General features: G+C 43.0%; 2 protein-coding genes across 5 annotated transcripts in view; one reads left to right on the top strand and one right to left on the bottom strand.

Moving 5' to 3' along the window:
• The window catches only part of MTRF1L (mitochondrial translation release factor 1 like), a 100,087-nt gene extending 97,914 nt beyond the window's left edge, over positions 1-2,173 (top strand). For 3 of the 4 annotated variants that reach the window (XR_010983423.2, XM_068108425.2, XM_068108427.2), the window contains one exon: positions 1,392-2,173. Coding sequence is in view for 2 of the 4 variants with exons in the window: in XM_068108427.2 (XP_067964528.1) it covers positions 1,392-1,397 (6 nt within the window). In the remaining 2 variants the exon portion in view is untranslated. The remainder of the gene's footprint in view (positions 1-1,391) is intronic. The other variant, XM_068108428.2, reaches the window with a different exon arrangement.
• Positions 2,174-5,074: 2,901 nt separating this feature from the next.
• LOC144891013 (uncharacterized) lies at positions 5,075-10,605 on the bottom strand. Its single transcript, XM_078773073.1, has one exon. It carries the CDS (start codon positions 8,910-8,912, stop codon positions 6,510-6,512), a length of 2,403 nt encoding a protein of 800 aa, XP_078629199.1. The 5' UTR covers positions 8,913-10,605; the 3' UTR covers positions 5,075-6,509.
• Positions 10,606-17,151: the final 6,546 nt, after the last annotated feature.

Genomic DNA, 17,151 nt, shown 5'->3' on the forward strand with positions numbered 1-17,151 from the left:
TCATTCAACCAGTTTGTATAGAGAAAAGGAGTCATTCTGCTGTTTTGTGTCACTGTGTGTACCGCAATGAGCATGCAGAAAAGAAAGAAAACCAGAGAATTGTCTGAGGAGGTCAGACAAGATTGTAACCAAGCATGGACAATCTCAAGGCTACAAGTCCATCTCCAGAGATCATGATGTTCCTGTGTCCACCGTACGCAATGTTATCAGGAAGTTTAAGGCCAACTTCCCTGGACGTGGCCGCAAGAGAAAACTTCATCGAAGATTGAAGCGAAGGATTGTTCAAATGGTGGAGAAAGCACCTCGATCAACTGCCAAACATATTCAAGCTGACTTTCAGACACAAGGTCCGACAGTTTCAACTCTCACCATCCGTCGCCAACTCAATGAAAGTGGGTTCTATGGTATGAGACCCAGGAGGACCCCACTGCTGAGAGAGAGACAAAAGAAAGCCCGACTGGAGTTTGCGAAAACACACCTGAACGAGCCAAAATCCTTCTGGGAGAATGTCCTGTGGACAGATGAGACCAAATTAAAGCTTTTTAGTAAAGTACATCATCTCTATGTTTACAGAAAACAAAATGAAGCCTTCAAAGAAAAGAACACCTTCCCTGCAGTCAAACATGGAGGAAGTTCAGTGATGTTTTGGGGTTGCTGTGCTGCCTCTGGCACTGGGTGCTTTGAATGTGTGCATGGCATCATTAAATCAGGAGATTACCAAGGTATTTTGGAGCACAATGTGGAACCCAGTGTCAGAAAGCTGGGTCTCCGTCGAAGGTCATGGGTCTTGCAGCAGAACAATGACCCAAAACGCACTTCAAAATGCACCAGGAATGGTTCAAGACAAAACGCTGGACTGTTCTGAAGTGACCAGCAATGAGTCCAGATCTAATTCCCATTGAACACATGTGGGGAGATCTGAAAACAGCAGTTGGGAGAAGGCACCCTTCAAATCTGGGAGAACTTGAGCAGTTTGCACAAGAAGAGTGGGCCAACGCTGGGTACTTCAGCTTTTTACATATACAGCATCAATCAAAGTGAGACTATTTAAAGAAAACTCGAACAGAAAACGTACAGAAAATGCAAAAGTAAACTTTATTCCAGTAACAAAACAGAAACACAAATGATCAGTATGTTTTCTAACAATGGCTTTTTTTGTTTGTTTTCCAAAACCTCAACATGACAGGTAAAGTGAGCATGTAATAACCTGCACCGAGATACTGATTATGTTTATGAACTTTCATTTTATCATGATCAGGGATTGGTCTCGAGCCGTGATTGCAGATATGTTTTATAAACAGAATGCATGTAGCACAGGATTTCAAAACCAATGCGTAACTTACAAACACTTAAGTGCTTCTCCCAATCTGCCACTTTCTGGACCCTGACAGGATTGATTGGAGGTACCATACTCGCTTTTGGAACGTCTGCTCTGGTTTGGATTGCCGACCCAACTATAACAGGATGTTGCATCAATGAGTGGACCATCTGTTGGAGGTAACGTTAATCTTTGTGTCCTGTCTGACTACATTTGCCGGTGGACAGAAAACATCCCACGGCACTTTTATACAAGTAGGCCATTGTGTGCCAGTCACGTTCAAAAGGTGCGCCATTGTGTGCCAATCACCTTCATAAGGTGCTCGACAGACGTGGCCTATGACTAGGATAGAAATTGTCTGTGCTGCGACCAAAAGTTGCCAATTCGGTGACTACGCAGAAAGAAAGAAGAGAGCTACTACCTTCCCAGCTTTCTTTCTTGAACTTTTGCTTCTTTCCTCTGATAAGGACCTCACTCCCAATGAGTAGGACAATAATTTTGCCAAATTGCACATATAACCTAATATAGTCGTAAACTATATTACATCTCCTTTTCTGGTTGAAGGTATGACTGTGGAACACCTCTTCATTCTCCCACGAATTTTGTGCTATTAATCTTCATGTATTTCCAGTTTACTGTGCAATAGGCTTCCTTAATCAACACTCATAGGAAATTTTGCTTACCTTTTGGTCCCAATTACATTGTTATTTATGAGAGGAGCATTATAAATGAGCTGCCTCATCTATGAGTGCTACGAGAGTAACTTTTGAGTTCCTGAGACTAGCTTTATGGACTTTCCTTCTTTTATTTTTGCTTCTTTCAATGTATGAACAAATAAAGAAAATATTTTTGAAATATTGTTCATGCTTTATTTGTGGGCCCAAACCTGTTTATCATAAAACTGCTGTTTAGTGATATCGTGTGTTCTTTACTGTATAAGCAAATGAAATATAGGTTTTTTTTGTGTGATTTATATATATATATATATATATATATATATATATATATATATATATATATATATTAAATAGAAATTCCCATTTATGTATCGGAATGTAGTTGTCACCTCAATTTCCCACCGTTAAACCTCCTCCCCAAACCGCACTTTTCATTTTCTGGATCGGGCATGATCACAATCAACCAAGACATTTGGTCCACAGCGAAGTACAGTGCAAGTCCCAGTTAACAGGAACTGTGCAAAACCACTCATACATTACTCTTATTGGATGAGGTCACCTTGGCTGGCAGGATAGCCTAGACCAGCTTTTCTCAACCTTTGATGGCCCATGGCCCCCCTACCGAGTCGCTTAACATTCGTGGCCCCCTGCCCTTCAATAAAAGATGCAGATTTCGTTTTATGAAATTTATGTACTCAGTCTTAAAAGATAAATCAAAGTAAACATTTTTCTAAGCAATACAATCAATGAGACACTTGCTGTTGGGCTTGTCTGACGAGGCCTCTTATGTCCGGCTCCGTCTTGGACACAGCAAGGCGAATATCGTTCCCAACGTCAAGACGGTTTCTGGACTTCGTTTTAATGGTCGCAAGGTCAGAAAATCCAGATTCGCAAAGATATGTTGTGGCGAATTGAATGAGCATTACGGATGCCTTCTTGCTGAGTAGTGGATACGCATCCTGAACAGACAACCAGAAGGTGGAGAGGTCTTCTTTGTTACTGAAGACCAGCTTCATTGCTTTTGAAACCTTCAACTCTGCCAGCTCCTCTGCTTCGTCTTCAGTAGGTTCAATTTTGGCGTTGAACGGGTCTTTGTGCCACGGAACATCCAACGGTGCATCGTCGAAATACGATTTGAACTCAGCGGAGAGATTGTCGAGATGTCTAGTGATGCAATCTTTGATGCTGACGGGAAGCTCAATCCTCTGCGTCTGCAGGTGCTCGTCCAAGAAAGGAAACGAGGCAGTGGACCCGGCCTTGATTCGTGCCTGCCAGACTTCCATTCTAGCAGACAGTCCGGCAAGCTTGTCTTGAACGTCACTGACTGTCACATCACGGCCTTGCAAGGACTGGTTCATTTCATTGAGTCGGCCGAATATATCGGCCAGGTAGGCGAGCATCATGACGAACTCTTCATTGTCGAAGTGGACATGGAGGTTGTTTTCGTTGTCTCGCAGGAAGATTTCCACCTCAACCCGGAGTTCATACAGCCGAGAGAGGCATTTCCCCCTCGATAGCCAACGGACTTTGGTGTGGAACAGAAGTCCAATATGTTCCGCTCCCATTTCGTTGGCCAGGAGTTGGAAGAGCCGATGATTTACTTTGACACTATGACCGGAGACTCGTCACCTTAATTGTACATTACAAGCTTCTGCATTCTGAATCGCAGTTTTTCGGCGTCCGCTCGTGGCCCCCCGGTCGAAGGCCCGTGGCCCCCTTGGGGGGGCCACGGGCCCCCGGTTGAGAAACGCTGGCCTAGACTATACCTCGATGTACACACACTCGCCTCTAAGCTGTCTAGCCTGGGTTTGAATCTCGATCTAGCTATAAATTGTCATCCTGGTGTTTCACAGGTAAGGTTATTCATCAGTGTATGTGTGCCGTCCCTCAGATGGACGTTAAACGGGCGTCCCGTCTGCTGACATTAGGGGGTGGACGTTAAAGATACTATTGTGTCCTTCACAAAGAGTAGGCGAGCGATCGCCGGCACCCAGGAATAAATTACAAATTCCCACCACATTGCGTCAGTGGCACAGCCACACCCTCAGCCAATGATGCCAGCACTCACAGCCTTGTACTGCATACAAAAGAAAAATAAGGTAGCCTTTAAAAGCAGATATTATTGACTAAATTACAAATTGCATGACTCAAATATGGTAAAAGTGTTGATGAAAGAAGTGCGAGTCTTTCGTTGTGATGGAGTGATGGGATCACCAATTCCACTGAGTTTTACCTGGAAGCTATTGCATTTACCTTAAACAAAACCGTTTTGTGTGAATGTCTTCTGTACTTTCACTGTGTGTCCTTATTAGAAAAAAAAATTCAAAGGCTTAATATAATGACACCCTGTGTTTGCTATCAGAAAACTTTTACAATTTAGTCGTGCACATCATCTTACTTTCAGAAAAATTGGCCAACTGCATTCTGGGTAAACCTGTCGAAAATGATACTTTGTCAAACCACCTCCTTATTTTTAAAGGCTATCATTGATGTACGTTTGGCTGATTGCTCTGTGTTGAATTAAGGTGCAAAGACATGAGCTTAAATAAACAATACACTGTTGGTAATCTATGCTCTGAGAGAGATGTTTGTCTGTCTGTCTGTGTGTCGCCATTTTTCTCAGATAGCCAAACGGATCTTCGTAAAGTTTCATCAGAGTGTTTCAGGCAAAAACATTTTTTTGCGAAATTTTGAAAAGAAAAAGTTAGATTTTTAAAAATATATATCACTCTATAATGCCTAAGCCTTTGTAGCTACGTGAAAGGTAATATTAAATGATCCCCGAACCCAATCCTTCGTGGGTGTAGGGAAGTGTTTTTGGCTCCCACAAAAATAGAAGAAAAAAAATTCGATTTCTTAAAAATGCAAACAGTATTAAAACAGCACCAGGCAATGTCCGCCAGGTACCCCTGCTAGTAATGCATAAAATAACCTTCCAAATACCTTCTTTGATTGCTCAGTTATCGCTTAGAAATGTGAGAATCTCATATCTTATGAGAATTTTTTTTTTTTTTAAGGGAATGCACTTGCAGTGAAAGTAAAAACAAAGTCTGGTCACACTTAACGCTAAAACCACAACTTCAGGTGTTGACCGTTTTATTAGAAGAGCGCCAACGGCAAGAAAAGTTTGAGTTGTGATCTACACGGTGAACAGCTTCCAGTGAAGCTAAAATATTTACACACTAGTCCATTTGTTCAGAGTTCGGTACCATTATAACTTTTTACAAAGGTGGAAGTCCACTTTATCCAGTCGGATTAAATCTTAAACTTTCAACCTGAAACGCAATTTCTCCAGACTAAGGAGCCCCCTCCTCGGCCCCACAAACCCACACCTTCCCACTTTCTAACTCTACTCCTTCATGTACACTTCATACACTGGAGTTAATTTTCACTACTCATCAGCATCAGCAAACAAACTAGTTCTGACTTATTTTTATACCTAACTCCCAAGGCCCGGTGTGTACCCCGGTTTAGAATAGGTACACCGTATCCCTGCGCATCGTAAGAGGCGACTAAGGGTTGGCGTCAGGAAGGGCATCCGGCCATAAAAACATTGCCTCAAACAGGGAACCATGATTGTGATGGGGCCCGCAAGGCTAACCCCCACTCTAGCGGGGAAAATGGCCTTAAAAACGATCATTCATATTCATTCATTCCCAAGGCCTTTTATTTATTTATTTTTAAATTCTTTCCTATCCTGTCCTATTTCATACCCTTCCATCATGCATCATATGTAGATTTACAAAAACAATCACCTGCCTTGCTGTCAATCCTTATTCACTTAAACCTTTGCCCGTTACTCCTTCATCCAATCTAGTAGACAAGAAATTACACATTCCATCATCCTTTTCGTCCACTCACATTCTGTATCTCTCAACTCTTGTTCCTAAACGCATCCAAAGGCTATATTTTAAATACACAAGCTTCGCAACTCTTACGCCAGACAAAGGGTGTTATAAAAAAGAAAATTCAACGAACATCGCAGTCCATCGGTTATGGTTCAAGTTCAAGACAAAATGACAAAATGCTGGACTGTTCTGAAGTGGCCAGCAATGAGTCCAGATGTAAATCCCATTGAACACCTGTGGGGAGATCTGAAAACAGCAGTTGGGAAGAAGGCACCCTTCAAACCTGGGAGAACTGGAGCAGTTTACACAAGAGGAGTGGGCCAAACTGCCAGTAGAGAGGTGTAGGAAGCTCATTCATGTAGGAAGCACTTCTGGAGCAGTTTGCACAAGATGCAATGTTTCTTTTAGGTTTTTTGTAAGGAGTCCATTTTTGTTTCACTATTGTGATTGATCTGACAGAAGTTACGTTTCGAGATGACCTCAACGAGCCAGAGTTTAAATTTCTAGTTGTTGTAGAATTAGGAATAGGACATGGGCAACACAAGATTGGATGGGCCATGTGCTTTGGAGGAACTCTGCTCTGGTTTATCTACCACACTAGCCCAGTGACCCGCCACTTGCGATTCGCAAATATTTGTTATGTGTCCAGGCATGAGCATTTCTCACTTACTTTTTGGGTCTAAATGGCAAGCTCAATCTCTGCATAAACTTGTTAAGACGTCGCTCATTTTTGCCTGTCTGTTCTCCCAAACTCGTTACGCCAGCATAGGCTGAGCTGACAAAGGGCCGACTGCTGTACGAACCTTGCCCATAGTATGATGTACGTGGAGTACTGCTTTGCAAATGACCAGTTCTAATTATTTGTCTTTGAAAGCTCCCCGTGCGAGACAGGCCTTTGTCTTGCCCCTCTTCCGGTTGGCAAAATACTTCAAATCTGCTGTACACCCGTTTGTCTTTGCGCATGGTGTTTATCCGTTCCAGGAGCTGCTGTGATTTTACTTCTTCTGAGATATTGTCCGAAGTGTTGCTCTCTATTGCATCGTTCTTATCAGGTGTCTGAACTCCAAATGTTGACTCTGTTGCCCCTGTGCTTTTACCAGGGAAAGATTGACAGCCTGGAGAATCTGGAGATGTACCAGTTGCCTGCAATGTAGATAATTTTTCTCTCCAGGAGGCTTGCCCACTTGTTGTGTTGATGGTAGTTGTACAAATGGATTCTTTGCTCCTATTCAATTGTGACGTTGAGTCGCATGTTTTCAGACTTTGTTGATTTACGTCTGACTGTTTGGTCAATGTCCCTGACTGGCTGTGGTTTTTCCTTTGTTCCATGGGACTCTGGTCCCCACTATTGTCACCTATATACTTCTCTGGCGAAATGTTATTGAATATATTCTTGAGGTTTAGTGAGCGTTTTAGTCGTTCAAACCGAGTGTCATCTGGCCTGTCCTCGTGCATACTTTCTGGATTTTTATTCAAGTCCGTTAAAGATGGAACTGATGCCGTCAAATGTGTTGCATCCATCAAACTGTTGCTCTCTGTTCCTTGGTTTTGCTGTCCATTTGGTTTCTCACCGCTTCCCATTGCTGTCCTGGAGCTCACAGCCCTTCCTGCCATTGCCTGTTCAGCCTCGGAAGAAAGAGGTAGACGTGTACGAGTGGTACTGGTAGAATCAATAATGTTTTGAATGCGATTTATTCTAGAAGTTACTGTTGTAGTTTCTTTACCAAATGTCCTTAAGTCTACCTCTGAACTCCTTTCCAAGCCAGGCAGCAGGTGGCTGCTCCTATTCACAAATGACGATGTGCGCATGAGTGGTCTGTCATTTGTGTTTCCAGCGAGATATCTATCAATGTTTGTTGTAGATGATATATGCGGACTCATTTTGTGAGGTAAAGTTGAGTAAATTCTTTGATTTCTTGTGAAGTTACTTTTTATAGTGCTGTCATCACCATCTCTCACTCGGTTTGTAGACCCAAGACCCAAATAGCTATTGTCGTTATTCCTAGCTTTGTCTCCAAGGAATGAGTCCAACCTAATATTCCGAAGATATTCCTTTGCGTTTCCATTGTGAACTCCTGTATCTACGAAGTCATTGCAAACTCCTGAAGCTTCCTTTGAGGGCTGCCTTGCAAAGTCCAACTCCCTGAAGTGGGTTTCCGTTGGGGATTTGTCACAGAGATAGGACTGCTCAACATTGTATTTCTCCATGTTCACGTTACTATGGAGGTGTGAACCATGACGGACCTCTCTGGATAAAGACACCATGTTGCTTTGGTTCCTGGTGTTGTAAGATGGGAAGATGCTCCTGTTTTGCTCTCCTGCAAGGTTGCTCCGGTATGGATCTGTATTCCTGAATGATGAATCTCTAATCAAAGACTTCGGATCTATGAAAGAGCTATGCCTGAAGAGATGCGTGGTGTTTCTTTGTGCGTCTTGGTCATGCACAAGGTTGCCATGAATCCTGCTGCCTACTTGGCTACGATTCTCCAATGTTCCACAGCTTTGCCGCAGCATCTTTTCCAGCTGCTCGCCCGCATAGCTGTGCCTTTTTTTCCAAGCATCTTGATCTGTCTCCTGACTGAGATAGCATGATCCATATCGAGAGCCCATGCCCCCTGGCATTTTTGTTTGATCTCCGAGCATGTTCAATCTTTCGTAACTTTGCTGACGGTTTGGAATCCTCCCATCCACTCTGCGCACCGATTCTGATAAGTAATCCCGGCGTTCTTGGGTAGCCATGTTGTATAAAGCAGTACCCTGCCTGGATGAGTAAGAGCTGGTCGGAGATCTGACCATGTTGTACAGTGGTTGATGTTTTGTGTCATTTGGTTGAATGCCCATTGGTTTCATGTAGTTGAACGGTCCATCCTTGAGTTGAGCTGTGTCACTTTGCATGTGGCCCTCCAAGGGGGTAGATTGGCCATACAGCACACGGAACTCCTCGTCAAAGATCTCTACCACTTCTCCGGTGAAGATGTGAACAATGCTGCGGTTGATCTTTTCATATGTCCAAGTAAAGCTGTGATAAGAGGGTTGGGGGAAGAGGTAACATAAGGGAATGGTGAACATATGTTTGGTTGTAGTTGTTGAGTAAGCATGTCAGGTGAATGGGATTCACAAATTTACTTCTGCCCTTATTTTCATGAAGAGAACAAAAACTTTCTCCTCTTCTTCCCTGAATTTTCTACAATCTGTACAACTGTTGTACAACTCTTAATGTTAGCTTATGCTTTACTAATACTAGAACGGCACTCGGTAGAGCGCATACCTCCGCCAGGCTTAACAGTATGTTTTGTATCCCACTGATAGGCCGCATCTGGATTTGGACCTGAACCAAAATCTAATCGGCTTGTTCTTGTCACCTAACCAACTCATCCACTAAGTTTAGTCATAACTCGTCCATAACTTTGTAAAATATCATGTTATATACTGCTTTTCACCCAATCTCTCGATGGTGAAGAATAACTTAAAACGTAAATAATCCTCGTATCTGAATCCATTTTCCGATCTTCACCAAAATGAAACGATTTGTCCTTGTCACACACATACACAACCTCTCCACCAGGTTTTGTCCAAATCCGTCCATAACGTTTTGATCCGTCCATAACTTTTTGATCCGTCCATAACAAATCCGTCCATAACTTTTTGAGATATCTTGGTTATATATAGATTTTGGCCCCATCTCCAAATGGTAAAGAATCATTTAAAAAATTCGACTAGCCGGATCCGGATCTTCACCAAAATCTAATCATTTCGTCCTTGTCACATACACTACTTCTCTGCCAAATTTCGTCCGAATCCGTTCACAACGTTTTGAGATATCCTGCTATGTATCGTTTTTGGCCCTATCTCCCAATGGTGAAGAATCACTTTAAAAATTCTACTAGTTGGTTGCGAATCCGGATCTTCACCCAAATCTAATCATTTCGTCCTTGTCACATACACTACCTCTCTGCCAAATTTCGTTCGAATCCGTCCACAACCTTTTGAGATATCTTGTTCACAATCAGACAGACAGACAGACAGGGGTGAAAACATAACCGCCATCTATCTACCATCATAACCTCCATCTATCTACCATCATAACCTCCATCTATCTACCATCTACCGCCACGGAGGTAATGCAATGAAGGCCGATGAGCATGTGAACACAAACAATCGGACAAACAGACATACAGGGGTGAAAACTTAACCTCCATCCACCTTCGGTGGTGGAGGTAATAAACATTTTTGATAAAAACAATATGGTACTTTATCAATTTAAGCAACAGCAATATGCATAAAGATTTTAAAGGATGAATTACCCGCAATGATCCTATGATGTGGAAGGCAATAGCACATCTGAAAGCCACTTTTATTATTTGCTTATTTATATTGACATTCTACTTTCTGAACTGAAAGGGATTTTAATTTATTTATATGTAACAGTGAGGAATATAACTGAGAAATTTGAACTTGCAATGAAATGATGATAAAGCACAAGTGTGAACAACTTGGCACCACAAGGAATCCCGTGAACATCTTGAAAGTTTGTTTATATGAATATGATCCTTTATACTGCACGACGTGTCTTCATTTATATTGTACAAGTCTGCTGTCGAACTTGCCTCCATTTTGTCGCCGTGCATGAAGTGGGGTTAAGCAATTGGTTCGCTGTCTGTCTGTCTGCAGATGTCAGTCTATGATCGAGGAATAAAACTACGTTTTATATTTTTAACACTGTAGAACACGAACCTGCAGTTTAGCTCTACTTGGGCTCTGGGAGAGGTAAAAAAAACAAAACAAAAAAAACCGCATGGACACTGCTACGACTTCCAGGAAAGAAGTCGGTATTTCAAAAAAGTGTATCTGGGATGAATTAACGGGGGTAGAAAAGATCAAGTTTTGGATGGGGTAAGACAAGAGATGGTGGTGAACAGCTGTTTTAAAGACCTGGAGGGAGGAGTGGGATTGAAGAGAGTGAGGGAGTTTGTTCCCGAGGCGGGAGAAAAGAGGAATGAAGGAATTGTGCATTTATTTTGAATTATGTACTTGAACATTGTAGAAAACAAATGTCTTGTTGGCACTACCAAAAACTTCAAGTTTAGTCGCAGTACTTGGACAAAATATTACGCCGTTTTACACCATCTTGACCAATCAAATTTGGCACTCGCACTCTCAGCGTTGCTGAATTTCGAGATTTTGACAAAATTGCGGTTCGTTGGAAATATAGATCATGCTTGGAAACACAAAGCAAGAGTTGAAAAGACCCTTGCCATGTCTTTTCTCAAGACTGAATGAGATAAGGTGTTCTATGAACACTCTAATTTTAGCTCACCTGGAACAAAGTTCAGGGGAGCTTATGCGATGGCGCGTCATCAGTCCGTCAGTCTGTCCGTCCGTCCGTCAGTCCGTAAACACTTGAAACTTCTTCTTTCGAAACCGCTGACGGGATTGCGACCAAATTTTGCAAAAATGATATCTGTTATGTTGTGACTAAAGTTTGTTCACGGCATTAAAAAAAGATCGGGTTTAAGGGGGTCTTCCGGGGGTCAAAGTGGATCCAGGTTTGACCCCCCAAAATAGGTATTTGCTTTTTCCTCTGAAACTACACACACGGTTTCGATGAAACTTGACCACAACCTTCATCACCCGTAATGTACCGAAGTTTTGTTACGGCACTAAGAAAATCGAAGTCTAAGGGCGTTAACGGGGGTCAAAGTGCGTCCAGGTTTGACCCCCCAAAATAGATATTTGCTTTCTTCTCTGAAACGACACACACTATTTCAATGAAACATTACCACAACCTTCATCACCTGTGCTGTACCAAAGTTTGTTCACGGCATTAAAAAAATCTGCCCCTTTGGCAATCTACGGGGGGTTGCCCCCCAAAATAGGTATTTGCTTTCTTCTCAGAAACTACACACGCAATTCTGATGAAACTTGACCACAACCGTAATCACCCACCTGTGTTGTACCAAAGTTTGTTCCTGGCATTTAAAAAACGGGGTCTTAGGTGGTATATGGGGGGCTTTCCCCCCAATATAGGTATTTGCTTTTTTCTCAGAACCTACACACACAATTTCGATGAAACTTCACCACAACCTTCATCGTCTGTGATGTAACAATGTTTGTTCAAGGCATTGGAAAAATTGCGGTCTGAGGAGATACACGAGGTGGTAGGGAGGGGGGGGGGGGGGGCGGATGTTACCCCCCAAAAAAGGTATTTTTTTTGTTTGTTTGTTTAAAGTCTTATGATTATGTTCGTATGATCTACATGCTGCCCTCTCTTCTAGCAAGCATTGAAATTGGTTTAAAATACCTTTAGTCAGTGCAGTATACGGTTTATTCTACCAGGTGAGCACCAGCGGCATTGCCCCAATGTTTACCTCTTCTCTCACGTTTGTGGAGCCTTCCCTACCACTCCCACTCATTCCAAAGCTGTTAGTTCTCACCCTTCAAGCAGTGCTGCACTATCATCCAATCCAACTATCCAAACTGCACTGCAATAACGACTAATTTTCCCAAACATGCCCACAAACTTTTCTATCGATATTAACCTTACCTAAACCAACCCTTGCTTGTAGGTTACCATGTTTTCTCTATTACTCTTCATTCAGTCGATTGCTTGTTGTGTGCATCTGTGGCCCACTGTCAGTTTGTTACCGTTCAACCTCTGTCGTCAGCAGCGATTGTATCCTCCTGTATTAAATAATGCAATTCTCTATGTGTATGTGTGTACATCTGAAAATCATTAAAAAAAAAAATCAGGCTGGCTCAATCTACACCAAATCTTGCATACGTGTTGGCAGTACCTGGGAACAGGTCACGGGGACAAAAAAAATCCCCCCCCCTCGACTTAAAATTATTGTCTCTCCACAAGCCAGAATGCAAGTGGTTTACTGATCCCTGCTACAGACAGGGGATTATTGGCCACTCCACAAAATAAATTTACCTCACCTCCCCCCCCCCCCCCCAACCTTCCCGCTCCCCCACCCTTCTCAGGCTGCTCCCTAAGGGAGCGAGTGTTTCTCATATATATTAAGAAAAACATAGGGGCAATATCCCTGGTGCTCACCTGGTAGAATAAACAGTATACTTCACTGACTGATGGTATTTTAACCTAATTTCAATGCTTGCTGGAAGACAGGGAAGCATGTAGATCATTCGAACATAATCATAAGACTTAAAAAAAAAAAAGGGGGGAATTCTCTCCCATCCCCACCCCGTGTACCTCCTCAGACCCCAATTTTTCCAATGCCTTGAACAAACATTGTTACATCACGGATGATGAAGGTTGTGGTGAAGTTTCATCAAAACTGTTTGTGTAGGTTCTGAGAAAAAAAAGCAAATACCTATTTTGGGGAGCAAAATCCCATAGACCACCCATATCCCCCATAGACCACCGAAGACCCCGATTTTTTTAAATGTCAGGAACACACTTGGGTACAACACAGGTGATTAAGGTTGTGGTCAAGTTTCATCAGAATTGCATGTGTAGTTTCTGAGAAGAAAGCAAATACCTGTTTTGGGGGGCAACCCCCCACCCCCGTAGATCCCCAAAGGGGCAGATTTTTTTAATGCCGTGAACAAACTTTGGTATATCACGGGTGATGAAGGTTGTGGTTGTTTCATCGGAATTGCGTGTGTGGTTTCTGAGAAAAAAGCAAATTCCTATTTTGGGGGGGGGGTCAAACCTGGATGTACTTTGACCCCCGGTAGACCCCCTTCGACCCCGATATATTTTAATGCCGTGAACAAACTTTAGTCACAACAGAACAAATATAATTTGTGCCAAATTTGGTCGCAATCCCATCAGCGGTTTCAGAGAAGAAGTTTCAAGTGTTTATGGACTAACTGACGGACTGACGGACTGACGGACTCACGACACGCCATCGCATAAGCTCCCATGAACTTCGTTCCAGGTGAGCTAAAAATGAAATAGAGTTGAGGTATATGCAGTAAGTCTGGATTTTGAGTTTAACCAGGAGGAGGTTACTGGAAGAACGGGTCCATCCTGGAAGAGCAGGATAGTGTCGGAGGATTGAGAAAGCAGAAGCCACCAATCTGTCTTCGATATGACCGCAACAGGCCTAACGTCTCCTTTGTATGATCAGTCATCCAATGATAAATCAGGAACTACTGGTTTTTCTGTCTACGATTCTAAAAAGTGGTTTGGTCTATCCGGGTTCAACTGAAATCGATACACTAGTAACATTATTTTTGTTTGACTAATCACGTGGTCATTTCAATGCCCAAACTGCCAGCACTTTTGAAATCATTATTTCAGAAATTAGGCCTTTAATAAAAAGCTAATTGGATGACTTTACAACTTCTGACTGACCCTATTTCCTTGTTACCATTTTCCCAATGCATTGTCATCAGGTTAATTGCATCATCACTCTGCATGGCACTAATTTGAGACGGGTCCGTTACCCAACAATTTATTTGTGTCAATGTAAATAGGTCAGAAATGGATTGTACATACCAAACTTGAGGATATGTATCCGCCATGTACCGTTTCCTTAGTTTATACTCGTTATCACCGTCCTTAAATGTGCTTTTATCTACATTTCTCTACTTGCATTTATTTACATTACATGCAGTATATGGTACGTGCATGTAGCATACCTGGCGTTGGCCTAATGGTTAGGGCGGTGGGCTTGGGATCCTAAGGTCCTGAGTTTGAATCCCGTTCAGCTGTTGAATTAATACCAGGTAATTCCCTGGGGTTGACTCAGCCTGTCATCCTTCCGAGGTCCGCAAATTGAGTACCAGTTCACTGGTAATTCCCTGTGTGTCGCAAGAGGAGACTAACAGGGTTGGCGGCAGGAAGGGCATCCGGCCATAAAACATTGCTTCAAAAAGGGGACCACGGTGCCCGAAAAAGGGCAACCCCTGCTCTGCGGGGAAAAATGGCCTCTAAAGGTGGTGTGTGTGTGTATATATATGTATATGTATATATATATATATACTGTATATATATATATATATATATATATATATATATATATATATACACAATATATATATATATATATACTGAAACGCAAAAGAAACTTACCACCTTTGAAACCTTTAAATATCAACAATAACACTGCGTGTAGTAAATGTGTGAACTTATTTGTGGACAATAGTGTCCTCACTGTCAGACAAAACGGTCACGGATGGTCACTTGAACCTTCAATGGTCACTTCATAGCACAGCTGTTGAACAGCCGTTTTGACTGTCAGTGATTAGCCAAGGGGTACGGGATGATTTTAATGAGCTGCACGTGATGTCTTGATATTGGCTTTAAAAAGGCCAGTGCAAAATGGGCATTTCAATCAACATGCCACGATTGTCAAGGGATCAACGGCAGCGTGCCCTGGGCATGCTGCAAGGCGGACTGAGCTACCATGAGGTGGCACGTCGCCTTGGCTGTTCACACCAGACGATATCGGCCCTGGTGGACAGAGACACCCTCCACAACTCTGCAGATGACAGACCTCCATCAGGGAGGCCAAGAGTCACCACTGCAAGGCAGGACAGGCAGATGGTCCGAAGTCACCTGCGGGATCGATTCCGTCCAGCATCCCGCACTGCGGCAGAAACTCCGGGGCGTGCAAACCCACAGATCTCCAATGATACTGCACGAAGACGACTGCATGACTATGGTCTGACTGCCAGAAGACCATACAGAGGCCCAGTGATGACGGCTGCCCATCGCCGCAACCGACAGAGATGGTGCCAGCAGCATCAGCGGGGGACCTTGGCGCAGTGGAACGAGGTCGCTTTCAGCGATGAGTCAAGGTTCTGTGTGGACAGTCCTGATGGGCGTGAGCGTGTCTGGAGAAGAACTGGCGAGCGATATTCCGATTGTTGCGTGCGTCAAGCAACAGGTGGGGTGGCCCAAGTGTGATGGTGTGGGCCGCCATATCAGGCCGGTACAGGACGCCACTGGTGGTTGTGGATGGGAATCCTAATGCCCAGCGGTATGTGGATAACATCCTGCGACCTCATCTGCTGCCATTCCTGCTAGACCACCCAGAACTGAGAACCTTTCAGCATGACAACCCTCGTCCCCATGCTGCTCGCTTTACCACTGCATTTCTCCAAGGCGAGAACATCAACACCATGCAGTGGCCTGCGCTCTCCCCTGACCTGAATCCCATAGAGCACCTGTGGGATGAGCTTGGGAGACGCGTAGTTGGCAGGGCCAGGACACGGGCAGAGCTGCTTCAGACATTGAGGACTGAGTGGGACAGAATCCAGCAGCAATCCATCCAAAGACTGGTAGGCAGTATACGCCGACGATGCACTGCCTGTATCCAAACAATGGTGGCCACACATGCTATTGAAAGGGGACTGACATTGCACCCTGTGCTGTTCTGTACTGTAGAACAAACTGATGAGATGGTGTATCTTGGTCAAAAACTTGACATGTCATCAATAAAATGCCATTGTTTCAATTAGCAATTGTTGGTGTTTTATTTTGAACTGTTACAATTTTATTACATTTCAAACAAGTGGTAAGTTTCTTTTGCGTTTCAATATATATATATATATATATATATATATATATTATATATATATATATATATATATATATATATATATATATATATATATATATATATATATATAGATATATATAGATATATATATATATATATATATATAGATATATATATAGATATATATATAGATATATATATAGATATATATATAGATATATATAGATATATGATATATGTATCCACCGATCTGGGCTTTATGGCATAGTGCCAGACGGAAGCCAAACAGTTCAATATTGGTTTCATCAGACCACAGAATCTTGTTTCTCACAGTCTGAGAATCCTTTTAGGTGCTTTTTTGCAAACTCCAAGCGGGCTTTCATGTGTCTTTTGCTGAGGAGAGGCTTCCGTCTGGCCACTCTGCCATAAAGCCCAGATCGGTGGAATGTTGCAGTGATGGTTGTCCTTCTGGAAGTTTCTCCCATCTCCACACAGGATCTCTGGAGCTCAGCCAGTGACCATCGGGTTCTTGGTCACCTCTCTTACCAAGGCCCTTCTCCCCCGATTGCTCAGTTTGGCTGGGTGGCCAGCTCTAGGAAGAGTCCTGGTTGTCCCAAACTTCTTCAATTTAAGAGTTATGGAGGCCACTGTGCTCTTGGGAACCTTCAATGCAGCAGAATTTTTTTTGTAGGCTTCCCCAGATCTGTGCCTCGACACAATCCTGTCTGAGCTCTGCAGGCAGTTCCTTCGACCTCATGGCTTGGTTTTTGCTCTGATATGCATTGTCAGTTGTGAGACCTTATATAGACAGGTATGTGCATGTCCAAATCATG

The sequence above is a fragment of the Myxine glutinosa genome, chromosome 2 (assembly GCF_964187855.1).
Source record: "Myxine glutinosa chromosome 2, kmMyxGlut1.1, whole genome shotgun sequence".
NCBI lineage: Eukaryota > Metazoa > Chordata > Myxini > Myxiniformes > Myxinidae > Myxine > Myxine glutinosa.